Source organism: Microtus ochrogaster, chromosome 8 (genome assembly GCF_000317375.1).
Source record: "Microtus ochrogaster isolate Prairie Vole_2 chromosome 8, MicOch1.0, whole genome shotgun sequence".
Taxonomy (NCBI): domain Eukaryota; kingdom Metazoa; phylum Chordata; class Mammalia; order Rodentia; family Cricetidae; genus Microtus; species Microtus ochrogaster.
Window position 1 is genome coordinate 18776163 of NC_022015.1, and position 16556 is coordinate 18792718.

At 52.9% G+C, this 16556-nt stretch overlaps 1 protein-coding gene across 2 annotated transcripts in view; it reads right to left on the minus strand.

The window, feature by feature from the left end:
• Gsg1l (GSG1 like) overlaps positions 1-9550 on the minus strand; it is a 205189-nt gene extending 195639 nt beyond the window's left edge. The window contains exon 1 of one of the 2 annotated variants that reach the window (XM_026781551.1): positions 9009-9550. In XM_026781551.1, the coding sequence (XP_026637352.1) occupies positions 9009-9333 (325 nt within the window). In that variant the 5' untranslated portion in view covers positions 9334-9550. The remainder of the gene's footprint in view (positions 1-9008) is intronic. The other variant, XM_013347743.2, reaches the window with a different exon arrangement.
• Between the last annotated feature and the right edge of the window lie 7006 nt (positions 9551-16556).

Below are 16556 nucleotides of genomic sequence, written 5' to 3' on the forward strand. Positions count from 1 at the left end.
ATCCACCGTTTAGGCTGCAAGGGATGGGAAGCAGCAAATGGTTAGGGTTGGGCCACACCTCAGCCGCTCTCACAAAACAAACCAGGAGGAAAGGAAAACTCGTGCTTGCATGAGTTGAAGACCAGAAGTTCACGGAAAAGCTGGCATTTTCCCTCTCCATTCTAACATCTAGGCAATACACATGAACCTCCAGCTGAAAAAATAATCTTCTAAGAAAGCACAACTCAGTAAAGTGTGAGTCAAGAAGACAGACTAGCCCCGCCACGACAGACGAGTTCATGCTACTGGGGCTATCCCAGGCAACCTGTAATCCCAGCACTGGGGAGGCTAGACCAAAGGATTGCAAGCTCAGGGTCAGCATGACACAGTGAGACTGGATTAAAAACAACTAAGCTAACCTGCTCCGGAACCCTACCTTGTCAGAGTATCCGAGTTTACCCAAAGCTGCCTCAATGCTTCCAGATCACAGAGTCTGCAAAACTGTTGATTCCCCTGATTTTATGATCTGCCTGTCTCACCACAGAACTATAAGTTCCTCAAGGGCCTTGCTTCACCAGGTCTCTAAGCATTCCTGATATCCAAGAGAGGACCTGGCTCAGGGTAGCTGCATGGTAGGATGAATGAATGAATGAATGAATGAATGAATGAACAAATGAGTGAGTGAATGGGTGAGTGAGTGGATGAACAAATAAATGAAGGAGTAAATATCATGGGAGACAAAAATCCTCCCAATAAGTCTTGTTACAAAGAAGGGCAAGTTTGGAAAGTGTTCATGGGTCGGGAAGAACTCGGCAGCAAGTGAAGGCTCATATTTGGGCAGAAGCCCTTGAGTCCTCATTAGCAGAGGGAAAACCAAACTAGGTTTGAAAGCCACGGAGCTTCCGACCCTTTGGATTTATTCACTGAGGGGGCCCAGTGCCACGATAGACACCAGCGTGGAAGTTCCTCCACAGATCAGAAACAGAACCTCCATGAAGCTCAGCCCCCCTACTCCTGGGGTAAACAGAAAGCTTCTATGTTAGCACACTGCAGAGAAGCCTGCACACCCATGGGTGTGTATGTGCAAGTGATGATGACATGGTGTGTGTTAGGTGTAGAGATATGTTTGTGCATGTGTAGGTATGCGTGGGGCATGTGTATTCAGGTGTAGACATGTATACAGATGGGTATACAGATGCATGGGTAATATGTGTGCTGGTGGGTAGGTATATGAGAACACAGAAGTATGTGTGCATAAATGGAGACATGTAGATATATGCATGAGTATGCATGTGTGTGAAAGCATGTGTGAGCATGATATGTATAGATATTTGTGTACAGATGCTCATGGATGCATAGGCTATGGGTGTACACATGTACGAATAGGTTGTGTGTGCATGAGTGTGTGTGAACGTGATCATGTACAAGTATGTACGTGTGTGTGTGTGCACGAGTGTGCCTGCGAACATCTGGGGGGTGTGCCTGTGTGCTTGTGTATGGGGAGCATGCTAGCAGCTGTCTCCTTGCGTTTCCTTTCCTATTTATTTGGTTTCATCTGGTTCTGACTCTGTCTGCCCCTTTTGCTTCCCATTTCTGCCTCAGCCTTGCTCTGTGTCCCTCTCAGACTCTGCCTGCAATCCCCACCCCCACTGTGCCCCTATCTCCCTTCCTTCTCTATGGCTGCACTGACCCTGGGAAGCTGAAACACAGGACAAGAGCCACGGCACTCTCTCCCAGCTCCACTTAAAGTCCAGTAGGATTCCTCATCCTGTGACCGCATCCTAGTTAGCTTCCTCTTGCTGTGATAAACACCACGACCAAAAGCAACCTGGGGGGGGGGGCTTTATTTCACCTTACAGCTTAGAGCCCGTCTTGAAGGGAAGTCAGGGCAGAGACTCAGGGTGGGAACCTGGAGATGGACCTGAAGCAGAGGTTGTGGAGGAAGACTTTGTACTGATTTGCTCTCCATGGCTTGCTCAGTGTGCTTTATTATACAGTCCAGGAACACCACCACAATGGGCTAGGCTCTTCCATATAAACCATTAAGAAAGAAAGGAAGGAAGGGAGGTCTGGAGGGAGGGAGGGAAGGACGAGGGGATGGGAGAGAAGAAGACGCTTCAAGCCAGGCAGTGGTGGCCACGCCTTTAATCCCAGCACTCGGGAGGCAGAGGCAGGCGGGTCTCTGGGAGTTCGAGGCCAGCCTGGTCTAGAAAAGCTAGTTCCAGGACAGGAACCAAAAAGCTACAGAGAAACTCTGTCTCAAAAATCAAAAAAATAAAATAAAATAAAATAAGATGCTTCACAGGCTTGCCTACAAGCCAATCTGATGGCAGCACTTTCTCAACTGAAGTTCCCTCTTTCCGTCAGACACTAGTTTATGTCAACTTGACAAACCCAACCAACACACCACCATCAGGAGCCCTGCACTCACAGCCAAACCCCTCCAAATGGCAAGCTTGGACGGTGTGAGTAGCCACCTCCACATCTGGACCCCATTGCCACCATCTGTAGCGGAAAGGCAGCAGGCAGGGCTGTATCAATCTTTGGACTGCGCAAACTGTTCCTAGACAGATCCTGGACTCCCACTGTGGCAGACAGAAGGCAGTGAAGAAGCACGGGAAGGAAGTGACACAAATGGCCTCACTGCTGTCCCTGCTTCCCAGAGAAGTAGCAAAACCCCAGCTTCCCCTGACAACCAGGAAGGATTTATGAAAAGCTCTGCTCAGGGCTGTACCCGCTCCCACCAGCCTTCCCACCCAGGCCATCCCATCCCTGGACCTGAGAACCTGGCCAAGCAATGGTCAGCTCCTACCCACAGGACACACACTTCCAGAGGACCCCAGACCTTAGGACAGTGAGATCTGGTCTCCGCTCTGCAGATGCTCACTTGAGCACATTAGGACTAGAGATATAAAGTATCAACTTGCAGCTGGGCATGGCCGCACCCATCTTTGGCCCAGCAGAGGCAGGTGGAGCTCCTTGAATTGGCTGCAGACCTGGTCTACATAACAAGTTCCAGACCAGCCAGGGTTACACAGTGAGACAATGTGTCGATAAACAAGCAATCAAATAGCAACACAAACTATAAAAGTGTCCAGAAATCAGCAAATCATTTCAGTGAAGTGAGACTGACTAAAGGAGGCAGTGGTTGGTGAGGCTGGGGGTGGAACCTCCAAGGACAGAGGAGTGAATGCCAGCTGAGGGACTTGCCCAAGCAAAGGCCCTAAGCCTGGGAGACGTTAGTGAGACGTTAGTGGCACCTGGGAACTTTAGGTCATCAGTGAGCAGAAGTGGGACTGGAGAAGCAGGGTTGAATCAAGAGATTATGCAGGCTGCAGGGGGTCCTGAGCTGGTCAGACAAGGATACCAATGTTACTACTCAGGCAGCAGGTAAACCCAGGTCTGGGGCTCCCCTCAGAGCAACAATGGTGTCTTCCTTCACATCAGTCTGTCACCTGGCATCAGTGTAATCCCCCACCATGTCCCATAAGCGTTACAGAGGTCAGAGGTACAGCACCCTCAAATTTAGTAAATAGCAACACCAGCCCCTTTGGCTCCTCGGGTCCCCTAGACTTTTCTGGAGTCGGGGAATCAAGGGAAGAAAAGGTTAAGATAAGTCCCTGTGAACAACAACACAGAGCAGTCTGGCCTGAGGTGATACGAGGTCCCCCAACACATTCAACAAGATCCCACTGTCCCTTGCTGAGTGGCAGCAGTCCAAATCTGTGTCCCCACAGAGATAGCGTCCCAGCGGAAGAGGAAGGCAATGAAAAGAGAAACGAAAGCGAAATGCCATAGACAAACAGCTTTCAGAGCAGCGGGGAACAGAGAGGCAGGGATGAGCAGGGGTCACCGACTCAACAGAACGATCCAGAAAGGAAAGGTGCCACAGCAAGAACAGAAACTGTGTTTGGCTGGGTGCATGCCCAGACACTAGGTTCTGTCAGTGTAAGAGCCCTGAGACAGGAGCGCCTGAGTTTGTTGGATAACTAGCAAGGGGGATGCTATAGTAGGACAAAGAGCCAAGAAAGGAGGCCAGAAAGGTCCGGGAGGGTCCTGAGAACCTCAAAAACACTGGAGTATCCAGCTAAGCTCCAGTCAGATGGAAGGCATTGGAGGCAACCCAGCTTGGATCTAACAGAGCCCCTTTGGTTGCTGGCTTAATAGTTCCCAAGATACAAGCCAGGTGCACTTGGACCCAGGAGAGACTCGGTCAGTATCACAGGATGAGGTCAGACTGAGCTGGCCATGGAAGAGTGGACAGGACACCAGAGGTTCTGACATGAGGTGTGATGGGGAGGTTGTCCTGTGGGATTTCAGGGTTAGGGGCCTGAGCTTTGGAACTGTTGTGTTTATCTGTAGTGTGGTAGGAGGGTGGGTAGGGCAAACTGTAGATGCCGCAGTAGGACCCGGGTCCAGTGAACACAGATCTGCCCTAAGTCCAGGTGGTTCTGTGAGCTGCCTCCATTTCCAGATGCGGGCTAAGACACCGCAAGATACTAAAGTTGGACACGCCCCTCACTGCTGGCCTGCGGCTTCTCATACCAGATTGGACCACAGAAAGGATGTTAAACCCGGTGATTCAACCATGAGGTCAAGGGTGCTCCTTCTGCTCTAGCCAAGGAAACTGAAGCTCAGAGAAAACAAACTGCCACCTAAGGTCACACAGCAGGTAAGAGGCGAGGTGGGGACTAGAACCACTGCTTCTAAAGCCTGTGGCCCTAACAACAGCACTCTGGCCCCTGTGTCACACAGCAGAAACCAACACCAAATGTTCTTTTTATACCCAAGCAAAGAAACAGCAAAGAGACACAGGAAAGGGGTGTGACTTCCAAAGCCACTTAGCAAGCTGGCAGCAGAGTCTGGGCTCAGACCCAGGAGTTGTGACTCCTGGCATAGTGCTGAAGAGAGGCTGGTTGGAGGAGCCTGGGGAGGCTGACTGAATGGGAGGTGGGTTACGAGGCATACAATGGAGTGAAGAGGGTGAGGGGAGGGCACACAGTGGACCTCCTGTCTGGGTTCACACCCCAGCTCGGCCACTTGCTAGATACGTGGCCTTGGGCAAGTCACTGTGCCTCTCAGTGTCTCAGCTGGAGAAGGAATGGTCAGAGCACCTGTTGCTATGAGGACAAGAGGAGGTCACACTTGCTGATGGCTATGTTGCCTTTCAAAGCCCAAGTCCACCCTTCACACACTCCCAGTAAGAAACCTGTCTAGTGGACACTCACTCAGTCTTAAGCACTAGCAACCTCGCGGGGGGGGGGGGTGGAGGGGCATCGCAAGGGTCTGGACTCATGCCTCCTCTAGGGAGTGTGTGGTAGCCCCTGCGCTGGCAAGTGTGGGTCACCCTGCAAGAAGCAACTTGGGCCTGGAAGAACTGATCCCAAGAGTCAGCAACACCAACGAATACACATTCCACAAAGTTCTGTTGAACACCTACTGTGCACAGCCACCCAAGCACCATATAGGGCGACAGAAAGCACAGACAAGAGTCAACTCCAGGGGCTAGAGAGATGTCTCAGTGGTTTTGAGCACTGGCTGTTCTTCCCAAGGACATGGGTTCAATTCTCAGCACCTACGTGGCAGCTCACGACTGTCTGTAACTCCAGTTCCAGGGGACCTGACACCCTCTTCTGGCCTCAATAGGCACCAGGCACTTCTGTGGTGCAGAGACATATGCAGCCAAAACACTCACATACATAAAATAAAAATAAGTAAATCTTTAAAGAGAATTCTAGGCATCAACCCCTGAGTTCACCAACAGAATGAACAAGAGCTGTTGACTAATGGTGGACATAAGGCCGATGGTCAGAACCCAGAAAAACAAACAAACAAACAAAGAGCATGTAGAAAACATAAGGTAGGGTCTGTTTCTGTCAGGTGAACGGGAGTGTCTGAGCAAATGAATCCTGCTCTTGGGTGGATGTGCAAAGATTTGTAGAGCTGTGGCAGCCTGCTGTGGTAAAAGCCAGTATGCCTGGAGTGTAGACTCGGGGGCTGCAAGGGAGGCATTCTGAGATGTGGTGTAGTAGTCTAGGGCCTTCGTGACTCTGGGTGCCAAGGACTGTGGGAAGGGTCTGAGGAATGGGCAGTGTCCATGGGCTTAGATGCAATGTCTCAGACCAGAGAAGGAGAAGTAAGGCTGGTGTGTGAAGTGCTCAGTCCCCATGCTGTCACTGAGCCCTGTACCTGGGGTGGGGCGAGCTGCTCCCCTCCCCATCTGCCAGGTGGCAAGCAGAGGCTCTGGACACAGTCCCACGGTAGCAAGAGGGAGACCCATCCATCCCCCATCCCACACAGGGCAGATTGAGCCCAGAGTCAGGCTGTATAAATCAACAGGTCCAGGGTCTCTGCTTCCGCTTTGGAGCTGCCTGCACACCGTCTGCTCACCCAGTGCCTGCCCCTTTTTCTCTCTCCAATGCCACTCAGCCAGCCTTGCATTGCAGGCCCCTGATGCCATGACCTTGGGTTTTCTGAGACACCCCTATCCTCAGGTCACACACACACAGGGCAGAGGCCCACACATCACATAGGCAACAGTCAGCAGAAGTCCCGAGCCGGGACCTTGCCCCACCTCCACGCTCCTCCCAGCTCTTCTAAATATCAAATTCAGTAAAAAATCTAATTTGCAGCAAGGGACTGGAGACTCTGTTCAGGGCTGCTCTCCTCTGGCTGCATGCAAGGACGCCCATGCCTTCTCTTGGAGGGAGGAGAAGAGAGCCCTTTGTACTGGGGCTGTTGACTGTGTGTCTGTTCAGGGTAGGCTGAAGAGTCATCTGTGGGAAAGGGGGCCTTAGATGTCCCCACACAGGTGTCCAGGAGTAGAGAGACAAGAACAGCAGGGCTGGGGAGCGAGGGGGCGGGCCTGCTGAGCATCCGGTGAGCCAGGGTGGATCTCCAAACTGAAGCCCCACCAGAGTGCCCCCATCTGCACGGATGGGGAGCCAGGCCTTCCCTGGCTGCAGAGCCAGCGAGGGAGAGTAGGGCCCGATTTGCTCAGGCCTTGTTGGGATGTTTTCCCTCTTGGAGGAAAAAAAAAGAAAAGAAAATCATCACGGAACCCAGAAGACAGGTTGTCATGGCAACAAAACTTTGAGGCCAGGTACTCCCTGACACCCTTTGGAGCTCAGTGATGAAGGCGAGATCTGGGGGCTGTGCGCAGCAGCAGGCGAGGGAGACCCATCTGAATGACCTTTGACCTCCCAAATTTCTCACTAGCAACTATTTGCCAAGCTCAGGGGGAGGAAAACTGTGATTTTTCTGGGAGGAGCAAGTGTAGCCAACAGAAACCAAGGGAAAAAGGTAGTTGGGTTTTCTCCACCCAGCAGGTCACCCAGGGGCATTTTGACTAAGGTTGGGGGTGAAGGTCTCGTGCTGGCCATAAGTACCCCTGTCTCAGGACCCCAAATGCACAGAGCCCCTTCTCCATCACTTCTCTGGTTATTACCTAGCCACCAAGAAGACAATTCAAGCTCCTTCATCAACCCCCCGAGCATCAAGTTCTTCATCTGAAAAATGGGTCTCCCACAAGTGGCTGCCTGGCCCAGAGGCGGGAACAATAATTCCACAGGTGACACAGATGTAACAAGATTCCACAGGTGACAACTTTAGCAGAGCTTGACGCTCAAAATGCCAGGGGCTAACATTGCTTTGAATATGTTTCTGTTAATAATTTTTAAACACAGCAGCCAAGTTTGGACATCAAGCATGGAGCGAGGAATGAACTACAGAGCTTTGGGCCACAGCTTTCAGGAGAACCATCAAACCATCCACTGGGAGCCCAGACACACTAGAGAGGCAGGGACAGAGTAGTTCAGGCTGCCAGGGACAAGGTCCATCTAGGCATTACGAGGTGGCCTGTCCCTAGGCAGGACCTCCCAGATCTCAGGAAGAGCTGCAGTTGAAGGGGGATCCATGGCCATTCCCACGCCAAATTGAAACCTCAAGTCCTATCCAAATAGCTTGTGTCTTTGGCAAAAAGCCAGCATGCTCAGTGACAGCGAAGTTCAGTGGCCTGCCCACCTCCATCTCCCTCAAGGCCCAGCAGGCAACACAGGTTCCCTCCAGTCCCCTCTGCCTTAGATCCCACCCAACACTTCCATTTTGCATATCACACTGCAAATATTTATTGGCAACACACAGAAGTGTGGGGGTGGGGAGGACGGGACACACAGCAAAGTCCTAACAAGAGTGACATCTTAAGGGGAAAGGGGACATATATCCTAGTAACTAAAGACTGGTCCGGGAAATTTCAGGCTATGCCGAGTGTGGTGAAGGTAAAGCTAAGCAAAAGCGGAGACAGTGCTTCCACACGGGTCCTGCCAGGACAGTAGCTTACTGCGGACAAGATGTGGGCTGAGTCTACAGCCAGTACCACCCACCATATGGCACAGTCCCCTGTCAGACAGAAGTCCCCTGAGCACTCCAGCCTTGCTGCCAGCGTCGGGTATTCACTTCAGCCCTGGCTGCCTAAGTGTGGGGAATAAAAGGGTTCTGCATACTTTCCGAAAAGCCAGCCCCCTTCCCCAATTCACAAAAAGCCTTATATTGAGCCAAGACTTCTTGGATTCTCAAGCCCCGGGCCCAGAGCTGTCCCTGTTTTCCCGCCTGCCTCTCTTCCCTCTCATGGCATACACTCCCAGAAGAGCTCCAAGATACTGAGGACTCCCTGGCTTGTGGCAATAGGGGTGCCCATCGGGCTCCCTTTACTCCCTGTTTTCCCCAGCCCTGTGGTAAAGGTTCAGCTTGGAGACAGGAGTAGCAGAACCCTTCGGTTTCTGGCTCCGTGGATCTGCGGTGGGAGGGGTCGCTCCTAGCAGAGGTTCCCTGGCCCCCACCGTCCCCTCCAGGGCCGCGACGGGGCGGATGGGAGCGAGGAGAGGGGGCGCTCGAGGAAATTACTTCAGGCCGGGGAGGGACCGCGCGCCCTGGGACCCGCAGCCAGGATGCTCGCGAGGGACCCGGACGCCCACCTCCCGGCCCGGGACCTGCGGGCGCGCGTCCCGGGGGAGCCCCGTGCCAGCACTCACCCGGGCCACCGAGCTCCTCCTCACACGAGTACCAGATGCCGGTGTGGAAGTGGCGCAGCTGGAAGCGCTCGTCGCCCGCCTCCCAGCTGTAGGGCGAACCGGCCGGGCTGGCGGCGGCGGCGGCGGGGGCGGCTGTGCTGTTGGCGGTGGCGTTGGCGCCCGAGTTGGGGCAGTTGGCGCCGCCGCCCTGGCCGCAGCCCGGCTTGGGCACCCGCTGCGTGCCCTGGCACCAGTACGTGGTAAGGAAGGCGGTAGTGGCGAAGAGTAGCGCCAGCAGGTTCAAGGCCACGGCCAGAAGCGCTCGGCCGCGGCGGCTGGTCTTCATGCCTCCCGCGCCGCCCGCAGCTCCGTGCGAAGTTGGCAGCGGCGCCCGCGTCAGCGCCCGCCCCGGGGTTCGGGTGCCTGCGGTCGGCGATGGCGCTCGCGGCGCAGGCCCATGGCCCCTGGCGGAGACGCGGGACGACAGGGACGCAGGGCGGTCGGGGCTGCGGAGTGGAGCGGACCAGCGCGCCCGGAGCCCGGAGCGCGAGTGCGCCTCGGCGAGCAGCCGCTGGCGCCTGGCAGCGGCCACGGCGCAGGGACGCGCGCCCCTCCGTGGGGAGACACCTGCAGGCGGTCGGCGACACTGTTCAGCGCCCGCCCGCGCTCTCTCTGAGAGGGGGCGCGCCACACTGGGCGCGGGCGGGGGACAGAGCCGCACAGGAGTGGAGAGGGACAAGTGAGAGATCCCAGGCAAGGCGCTCCCACAGGAGCCCACGGGAATGTGGCGCAAACACTCAAGGCGGGACAAGATCTCTTACCCCGGACCCAGAGCCCCACCAGCTGAGCGACAAGACAGCGTCTGTGGGTCCCCGTAGAGATAGCATTCAGGCTATAAGAAACCTCTGCAAAAGCTGGAAGACCCTGGAGGCCTGGGGGTGCAGAGCCACGACATTTGAAAGGCTAGCCCCTGGTAACCTTTGATGTCTGAGACCAATCCCCACTCACAGGCTCCCTGTTATCACACCAGAGGGCAGAACGCTTGCAAAACAGCAACCTGCAGAAGAGGCCAAGTGTAGGTAGGATGTAACACACAGGCCTTCCCCATCCAGGCTGGCCACACCAGAGATCCAGAACAAACAGCAAGACCCAGGAGGTCACAAAAAGGACGGCAAGTTGTGGTCACCAAAAAGGGTGCCCTGAAGGGCCTGTGAATGCTGAAGGTTTAAAACTGGTTGGGCAGGGTTAGTCAAGCATCCTGATTTTGAAGTCTGGTAAATCTAGGTCTCAACCAGCTGTGTGACTTTGAACAAGACACTTGCTCTATCTGACCCTCAATTTCTGTATCTATAAGAAGGGAAGACTGTTCCCCAGAGTCAGGGTGGGAAAGGTACCTGGCACACAGTAGGCACTCAGTAAATGCTAACATGGTTAGCAATATCTGGGCCAAGGACTTGACGAAACTCAGACCTTTTTAGCATCTCTTTCGCAAACTAGGATTGCTCATCTGTGAGCACCCCCATCTCCACCTCTGCCTCCAACATGATAAGCTACACCCTTCGCTCTTCCCACTGCATGGGGCACAGTGCCTAGATGCCCAGGGTGTGCAACCATTAATTGCACATTGATTGCAGGAGCTAATTTGAATTCTGCCCAAGCCGAGAATGACTCCAGCCACCCCCAGCTTGCCGAGTGGCAGGCTTTGCAGAATTCAAGGTTAACGGATTATGAATTGCCTTACTCCTGTGGGTGAGCTCCACACACTGCCAGCTGCTGCCACTCTGCCTGGGGGCAGGAGAGACTAAAGCATTGTGGGCAATATCTCTGGTAAGAACTGGGGTGAGGGTGGCCAGGGGAACCCTGCACTTGTTTCTCAGAGCCCCTTTCCAGCCCCAAGCAAGGAGTTTCCAACTATTTTGAGAGGGAGAACTTCTGGATCGCAATGGTGCCATCCAGTATTGGGTAATGTAGATGAACAACCACAAGGAATCTGTTGCCCTCGCCAGGCGTACGGTGTGTGTCATCTGAGCCTGCCCACATTTAAATCCTGGCCTGGGATGTGTGCTGACATGACAGGCCTTTGGCCTTGAGACTCAGTCATGTCCACGTAGCAGGACACACTCCTTTCAAGCCAGGAACCATGTCCTGGGGGGTTCAAAGCAAGGGGAGCCCAGAGGAGAAAGTACCAGGGGCTACTCTTTTAAGTGACACCTAGAGGAAGCGCTGCTGTGACATCCTGTCTACAGCGCCTAATTTCTTGCTCGCTGAGCAACCACTGTATGCTCAGCTCAGAGAAGAAGAGAAAACATGAGTGACATTAATAAGGCCAAGGCAGACTGAACAGGGGTAAAGAGTGGGGTGGTGGGGTGTGGATGTGGGTGGAGCTTGGAGGAAGGTCTCATAGGAAGCTGGCATTGCAGCAAAGCCTGGAAGGAGGTGAAGGAGGCACCAGGAGGCTCTGCCAGGGAAGGGAAGTTCCTAACAAGGGAAGGAAGGGCCAGTGCAGAAGCCTGAGGCAGGAGTCTGCATGGTCCTGGGGTGGGGGGAGGGAGCACAGCCTGAATAAGGATCAGAAAGGGAACAGGAGAAAGGGACGGATCATAGAAATCTATGTGGTCATTCGCTGGGTCACGTGGAGTCCTACAAAGGGTCTGGACCAAATCTAACAATCAGGAAAAGAGCACCCAAGCTGTCAAGTGGACAAAGGTTGGGACAGGGAGACCAGCTGGGGGTAGCTAAGTGATACCAGGGGCTCAGACAGGATGGTGCAAAGGCCAAGGAAGCTCCGGGTTTATTTTTGTTTCTTTGCTTTTGGCCACGCTTGGGATGGAACCCAGGGCCATGTCTACCAGGCAAATGCTGAACCACTGAGCTGTAACGAGTCCATCCTAAGATGGTCTGAAAAGCAGATCCAGCACGATTTGTTCCATCCCAGCAGGACGGAGCCCAGGATGTGAGGATGTTTGACAGGGGCGTATGCAAGGTCAGGGGCTCCAAGGGAAAATTCAAGTTCGAATTGATTTTGTGCTTGCTGGATCTTTCACCAGAGGGAGGGTAGAGACCAGTAGGAGGAGCTACATCCCCAGGCTAGTCTGCCTTCCTGAAATGCCTCTCATGGCATAAGCCAGCCCCGTGGATACAACAGATATTTTCATACCTTATAATGACAGAGCTGCAGCCAGGCAGGGTGGCACACCCTGTAACCCCACAGGCTGAGGCAGGAGGATTATGAATTCCAGGGCAGCCTGGAAACTCTGCGTTTCAAAGAGGGAAAGGTAACAATCACAGCTTCAATGACCTTGGCCCCAGACAGGAGCCGGTGCAGGTTCAACCTGGTGCCATAGCCAAGGCCTGCCAACAGCCCCCTGGCCCCAGCCTTCATCTGAACTGCCACCTCTGCACCCACTGCCTGAGGGACCAGCCCTTTCTCACCTGCAGGGCAGGTTCAAACATCCCTGGCTTCTGCTCACCTCCCCACGGCCACGACAACACCAAACTCCTTTGTCGTCCCTGACTGCATGTTGGTCAAGCTGTTCCCACTGCCTGCAGTGGCCTTCCTGTTTCATCCTGTGTGCCCTTCACGGTGCTGCCAGCTTCAGCTTCCACTCCTGCTGCCCTGGTGATTGGTTGTCCCTCTCTGACCCCCAGGGTTAGTGGCTTATTCTAAACGGTGATCTTTATCTTCACACCTGTTTCCCTGGTGGGCCTAAGGCCTCCAGATCCCCCATGCTGGCAGCCCGCAGTCCAGATAAGGCCAGAAACATGTTTGGTTTGGCTTGGATGAAGTTGGCACCACAGTGTGCCAACGTTTCCTCATTGGCCACACTCAAGAATCTAAGATTTCCCCCAAAAACTACAGCCTTCGGCTTCTCTTACAAGATGAAATTACCTGCAGACACTGGGCCTGCAAAAGTGCCTGACAGACATTGGTGACACCAGTAGAAAAGGCCAAGCAGCCATGGAACCCCCCCTCTTCCCAGTACTCAGGGACCCTGCTAGGCTACAGGAGCCTTTGAGCATGAGCATCCAAAACAACTGCCTCTGTGTTTGTGTGTGTACACGCTTGTATATGTGTATATATATTGAGCATGAGAACCCAAAACAACTGTCTCTGTGTTTGTGTGTGTACATGCATGTACATGTATGTACATACACATATATATGCATATATATATGTAATACACACATATAGGGGTGTGTGTATTCTCATCAAAGTCCAAAGGTCAGCCTCTAGTGTCATTCCACAGGAGCTGTCCACCTTGGTTTTTGAAACTAAGACCTGAGACTTGCACATTAGGCTAGGCTGGCTGACCATCCATCCCCTGGGATCTGCCCTATCTCTGCCTCCTGAGTCCCAGGATTATTAGTACGTACCATCATACCTGGGCTTTTAAATGGGTGCAGGGGTTGACATTAGGTCCTCATGCTTGTGTGGCAAACACCTTGCCATCTGAGCTATCTTGCCAGCCCCATCTACCATGTTCAGTATCAGGACCATGATTACCCTTGGGAAGAGAGCAGGGACTGGGAGAGGCTGCAAGGGAGCTTTGGGGACCGGACACCAGGTGTGTTTAGCTCATGAAAACTCACTGGCTAAGCAGGTGGGAATTGTACATTTGTTTTACATAAAAGAAAATTTACCAGAAAAAAAAAAGAAACCTAGCCGCTGTTAATAAGGAAAGTGGTACTTTTCAGGAACTATGAATATGCTTTGAAGGGACGTGTTCCCAGGGGATGTGGATTTCCATTCTTCCTTAGAGTTAGCTGCAGCGAGCCTGTTTGCCTTCTAAGCTTCCCGATTCCTAAACCTTCGGAACAGCCCTGAGCCTCCAGGCTCTCCTAATTATAGCAAGTGATTAGGCAGTTGCCAATTACTGGGGAGGTTTTTAGATACTCTCATAGTGTCTAAACCCAATGCCTGCTCCATTCTCCCGCTCGGGACGCAAGGCTGGCCATGCCACCGGGCAGGGTTTCTAGAGGAGGGGGCCCTGGAGCTCTGCGTGTAATTAAAGCTTCCCTCCCAGGGGGCAGAGTCTCCAGGGAGAAGGGAACTGACCTCATTAGACAGTGAGGGGCGTAAACTCCTCCATTGTGGGGATGTTTGTGGTGCCCAGTACAAAATCCAGGCCCAGGTACTAGAGTGGTACTACCAGGTACTACCGCAAGTGCCCCACCAGCGGTCCCTCGGCTTGTTCCTTAATACCCTCATAGAGAACCCCTCTGGGTGTTCTGGAAGTTTCTCTCAGTCCTTGGACTAAGCTAGGGTATCCATGAACAAGACAGAATGGAAGCTAGGCCTGGTGGCACCTGCCTGGCTTCCTGGTACTTGGGGGGCTAAGTCAGATTGGTCATTAGTTCAAGATCAGTCTGGGCTACATAGTGAGATTCTGTCTCAAAACACACAACACAATAGAAGAGACAATAAAAAGACATCCCAGGGGTGTGCATTTATAGGGCTTCAGTTCCTGGGGAAGACAGTAATAAACAAGGCGATGGCTAGGAATCCACAGTTGCAGATGTGACAGATGTAGGGCAGAAGAGAAGAGAAGAGAGACAGAGGGCGTGTGGGGCCTCACTGACGGGGGACAGTAAACCTGGGCTAAGCCAACAGATGTTCCCACTGCAGGCAAACAGCTCTGGGTGGCAATCCTGCCTCCATCACATCTGGCTGTACATCTGGACCGCTTCCTGGACCCCCTCCCTCCCTGCCTGCCTTGGTTTTTCTTCTGTAATGGGCACGGGGAAGCAGGCAGCGGTGTGTGCTGATTTTCATTGCCTCCCCATCCCATCAGTCTCAACTCTCAAGGGGTTCATGCTGTCTATCTTGCAAACAAGGAAAGGGAGGCTGGTCCGTGGTCCCATCCACCACCTGCACAAAGGCCTTGGCAGAAGGGAGCACGGGGCACATACAGGACGTGACAGGGCAGAGGCTTTGATCCAGCGATGGCGCTGGAGCAGGTGTATGACGTGCCTGGGAGAGCAGGTAGGGTGAGCGGATGCAGGTGGCACTCTGGGAGATGCGACTGGAGGCTCATATCCTGGTTCGTGCTGCAGCCTGAAGCCAGTTCTGCGTGATGAGAGAAAACCTCAAACTCAGAACTCAACCACATTGAGAAGAGTCTGGAGTCCACAGTGCACACACTCCCTCCGGACGGCAGCAGCAGCAAGGCTGCTCAGAAAGCCCAGCACCCAGCAGACATCAGAATCCATCCAGTTTGTGGCAAACACTGAAACCTGTAATGATGTCTCATTTGTATTTTAATAAATAAAGCTCGCCTGAAGATCAGAGAGTAAAACAGCCCTACTGGTCAGCCTTACAGACCAGGCAGTGGTGACCCACACCTTTAATCCCAGTAGCCACACTAGTTTGCCATAGAAACCGGGTGGTAGTGGTGCACACCTTTAATCCCAGTCCTAGAGAGGAATATAAAACAGGAAGAGACAGCGCTCACACAGTCTCATTTTGAGATTCCTGGAGGCAGGTTTGCCATTTCAAACTGAGGTAGAGGTAAGAGCCATTGTCTGGCTGTTTGGCTTTCCTGACCTTCAGGTTGAGCCCCAATATCTACCTCTGGGTTTTTATCAATCGTGTTACAGGCAAACAACTATACTTGAAGCTTTATGGGATTCTCAGGTCCCAAGTACACTCAGATTTCAACCAGGGAGACTGAGGCTCAAGAAGGAGCAAAGCAAGGGTCAGAGTTCAGGACCACCTTGGGTTCCTCTGACTGTCCACAGCCGACCTCTATCGTCTTCAGATGAGATAAGCATGCAGGTGAAAAACATCACCTCTTAATATGAGCCTGGGGGTGGCTGGCTCGCTTCCCATTTTTTCAGTCCTTCTGGACGGTTTGTTTTACCCTAGTCATTAGGAGGAACATCCAGGACCACTGGCAAGAAAGACAGTTTGCAGTTCTGGGACAGCCCTTTCTGGGTTAGTTTCAAGTCATTTTCCCCATAAGGAGATTGTTTGCTTCCCTCTTCTGCTCCCTACTGGTCAAGAGCAGAACTGCCAGCCTTGCTGACCCAATCTGAATCAAGTCCCCTCAACACGTCCAAAAGACTAAAAACTGTCAGGATTGGGATCTGGAGTTGGTCAAGTGAGGAAGATGAGAGACCTCCATCATGGTAGTAGCATCTACATGTTACATGCCATCAACACTATAGAAAGCATATTTGAAAGCAAAAATGTGCAAAGGAGAGACTGTGTAGCAAAAAATTTAAATGTTCATTTCCTCCCAGTGACCTTTTGACTTTCAAGTAATCAACCTGAACTTTGTAGCACTTCACTTGCATATGCACTGTTATTATTACATTTATTTATCATGTGTGTGGGCGAGCATGTACCACCGTGTGCCTGAGGACAACTTTTGATGGAAGGTTCCCGCCTTCAACTATGTGAGTCCCAGTGGCTGTGTAGGGCAGTGGCTTCTGTATTTCCATTTCAGTGGGAGAGAGGTCTGGTCAACAGCAGGACCAGGCTTCGGCCCTGGACAGGCCACTCCTGTCTCAGCAGCTTAGGAAGCCTTGATGTGGTACCCATCTGTGTTCATTATTTTTCTGGTTGTC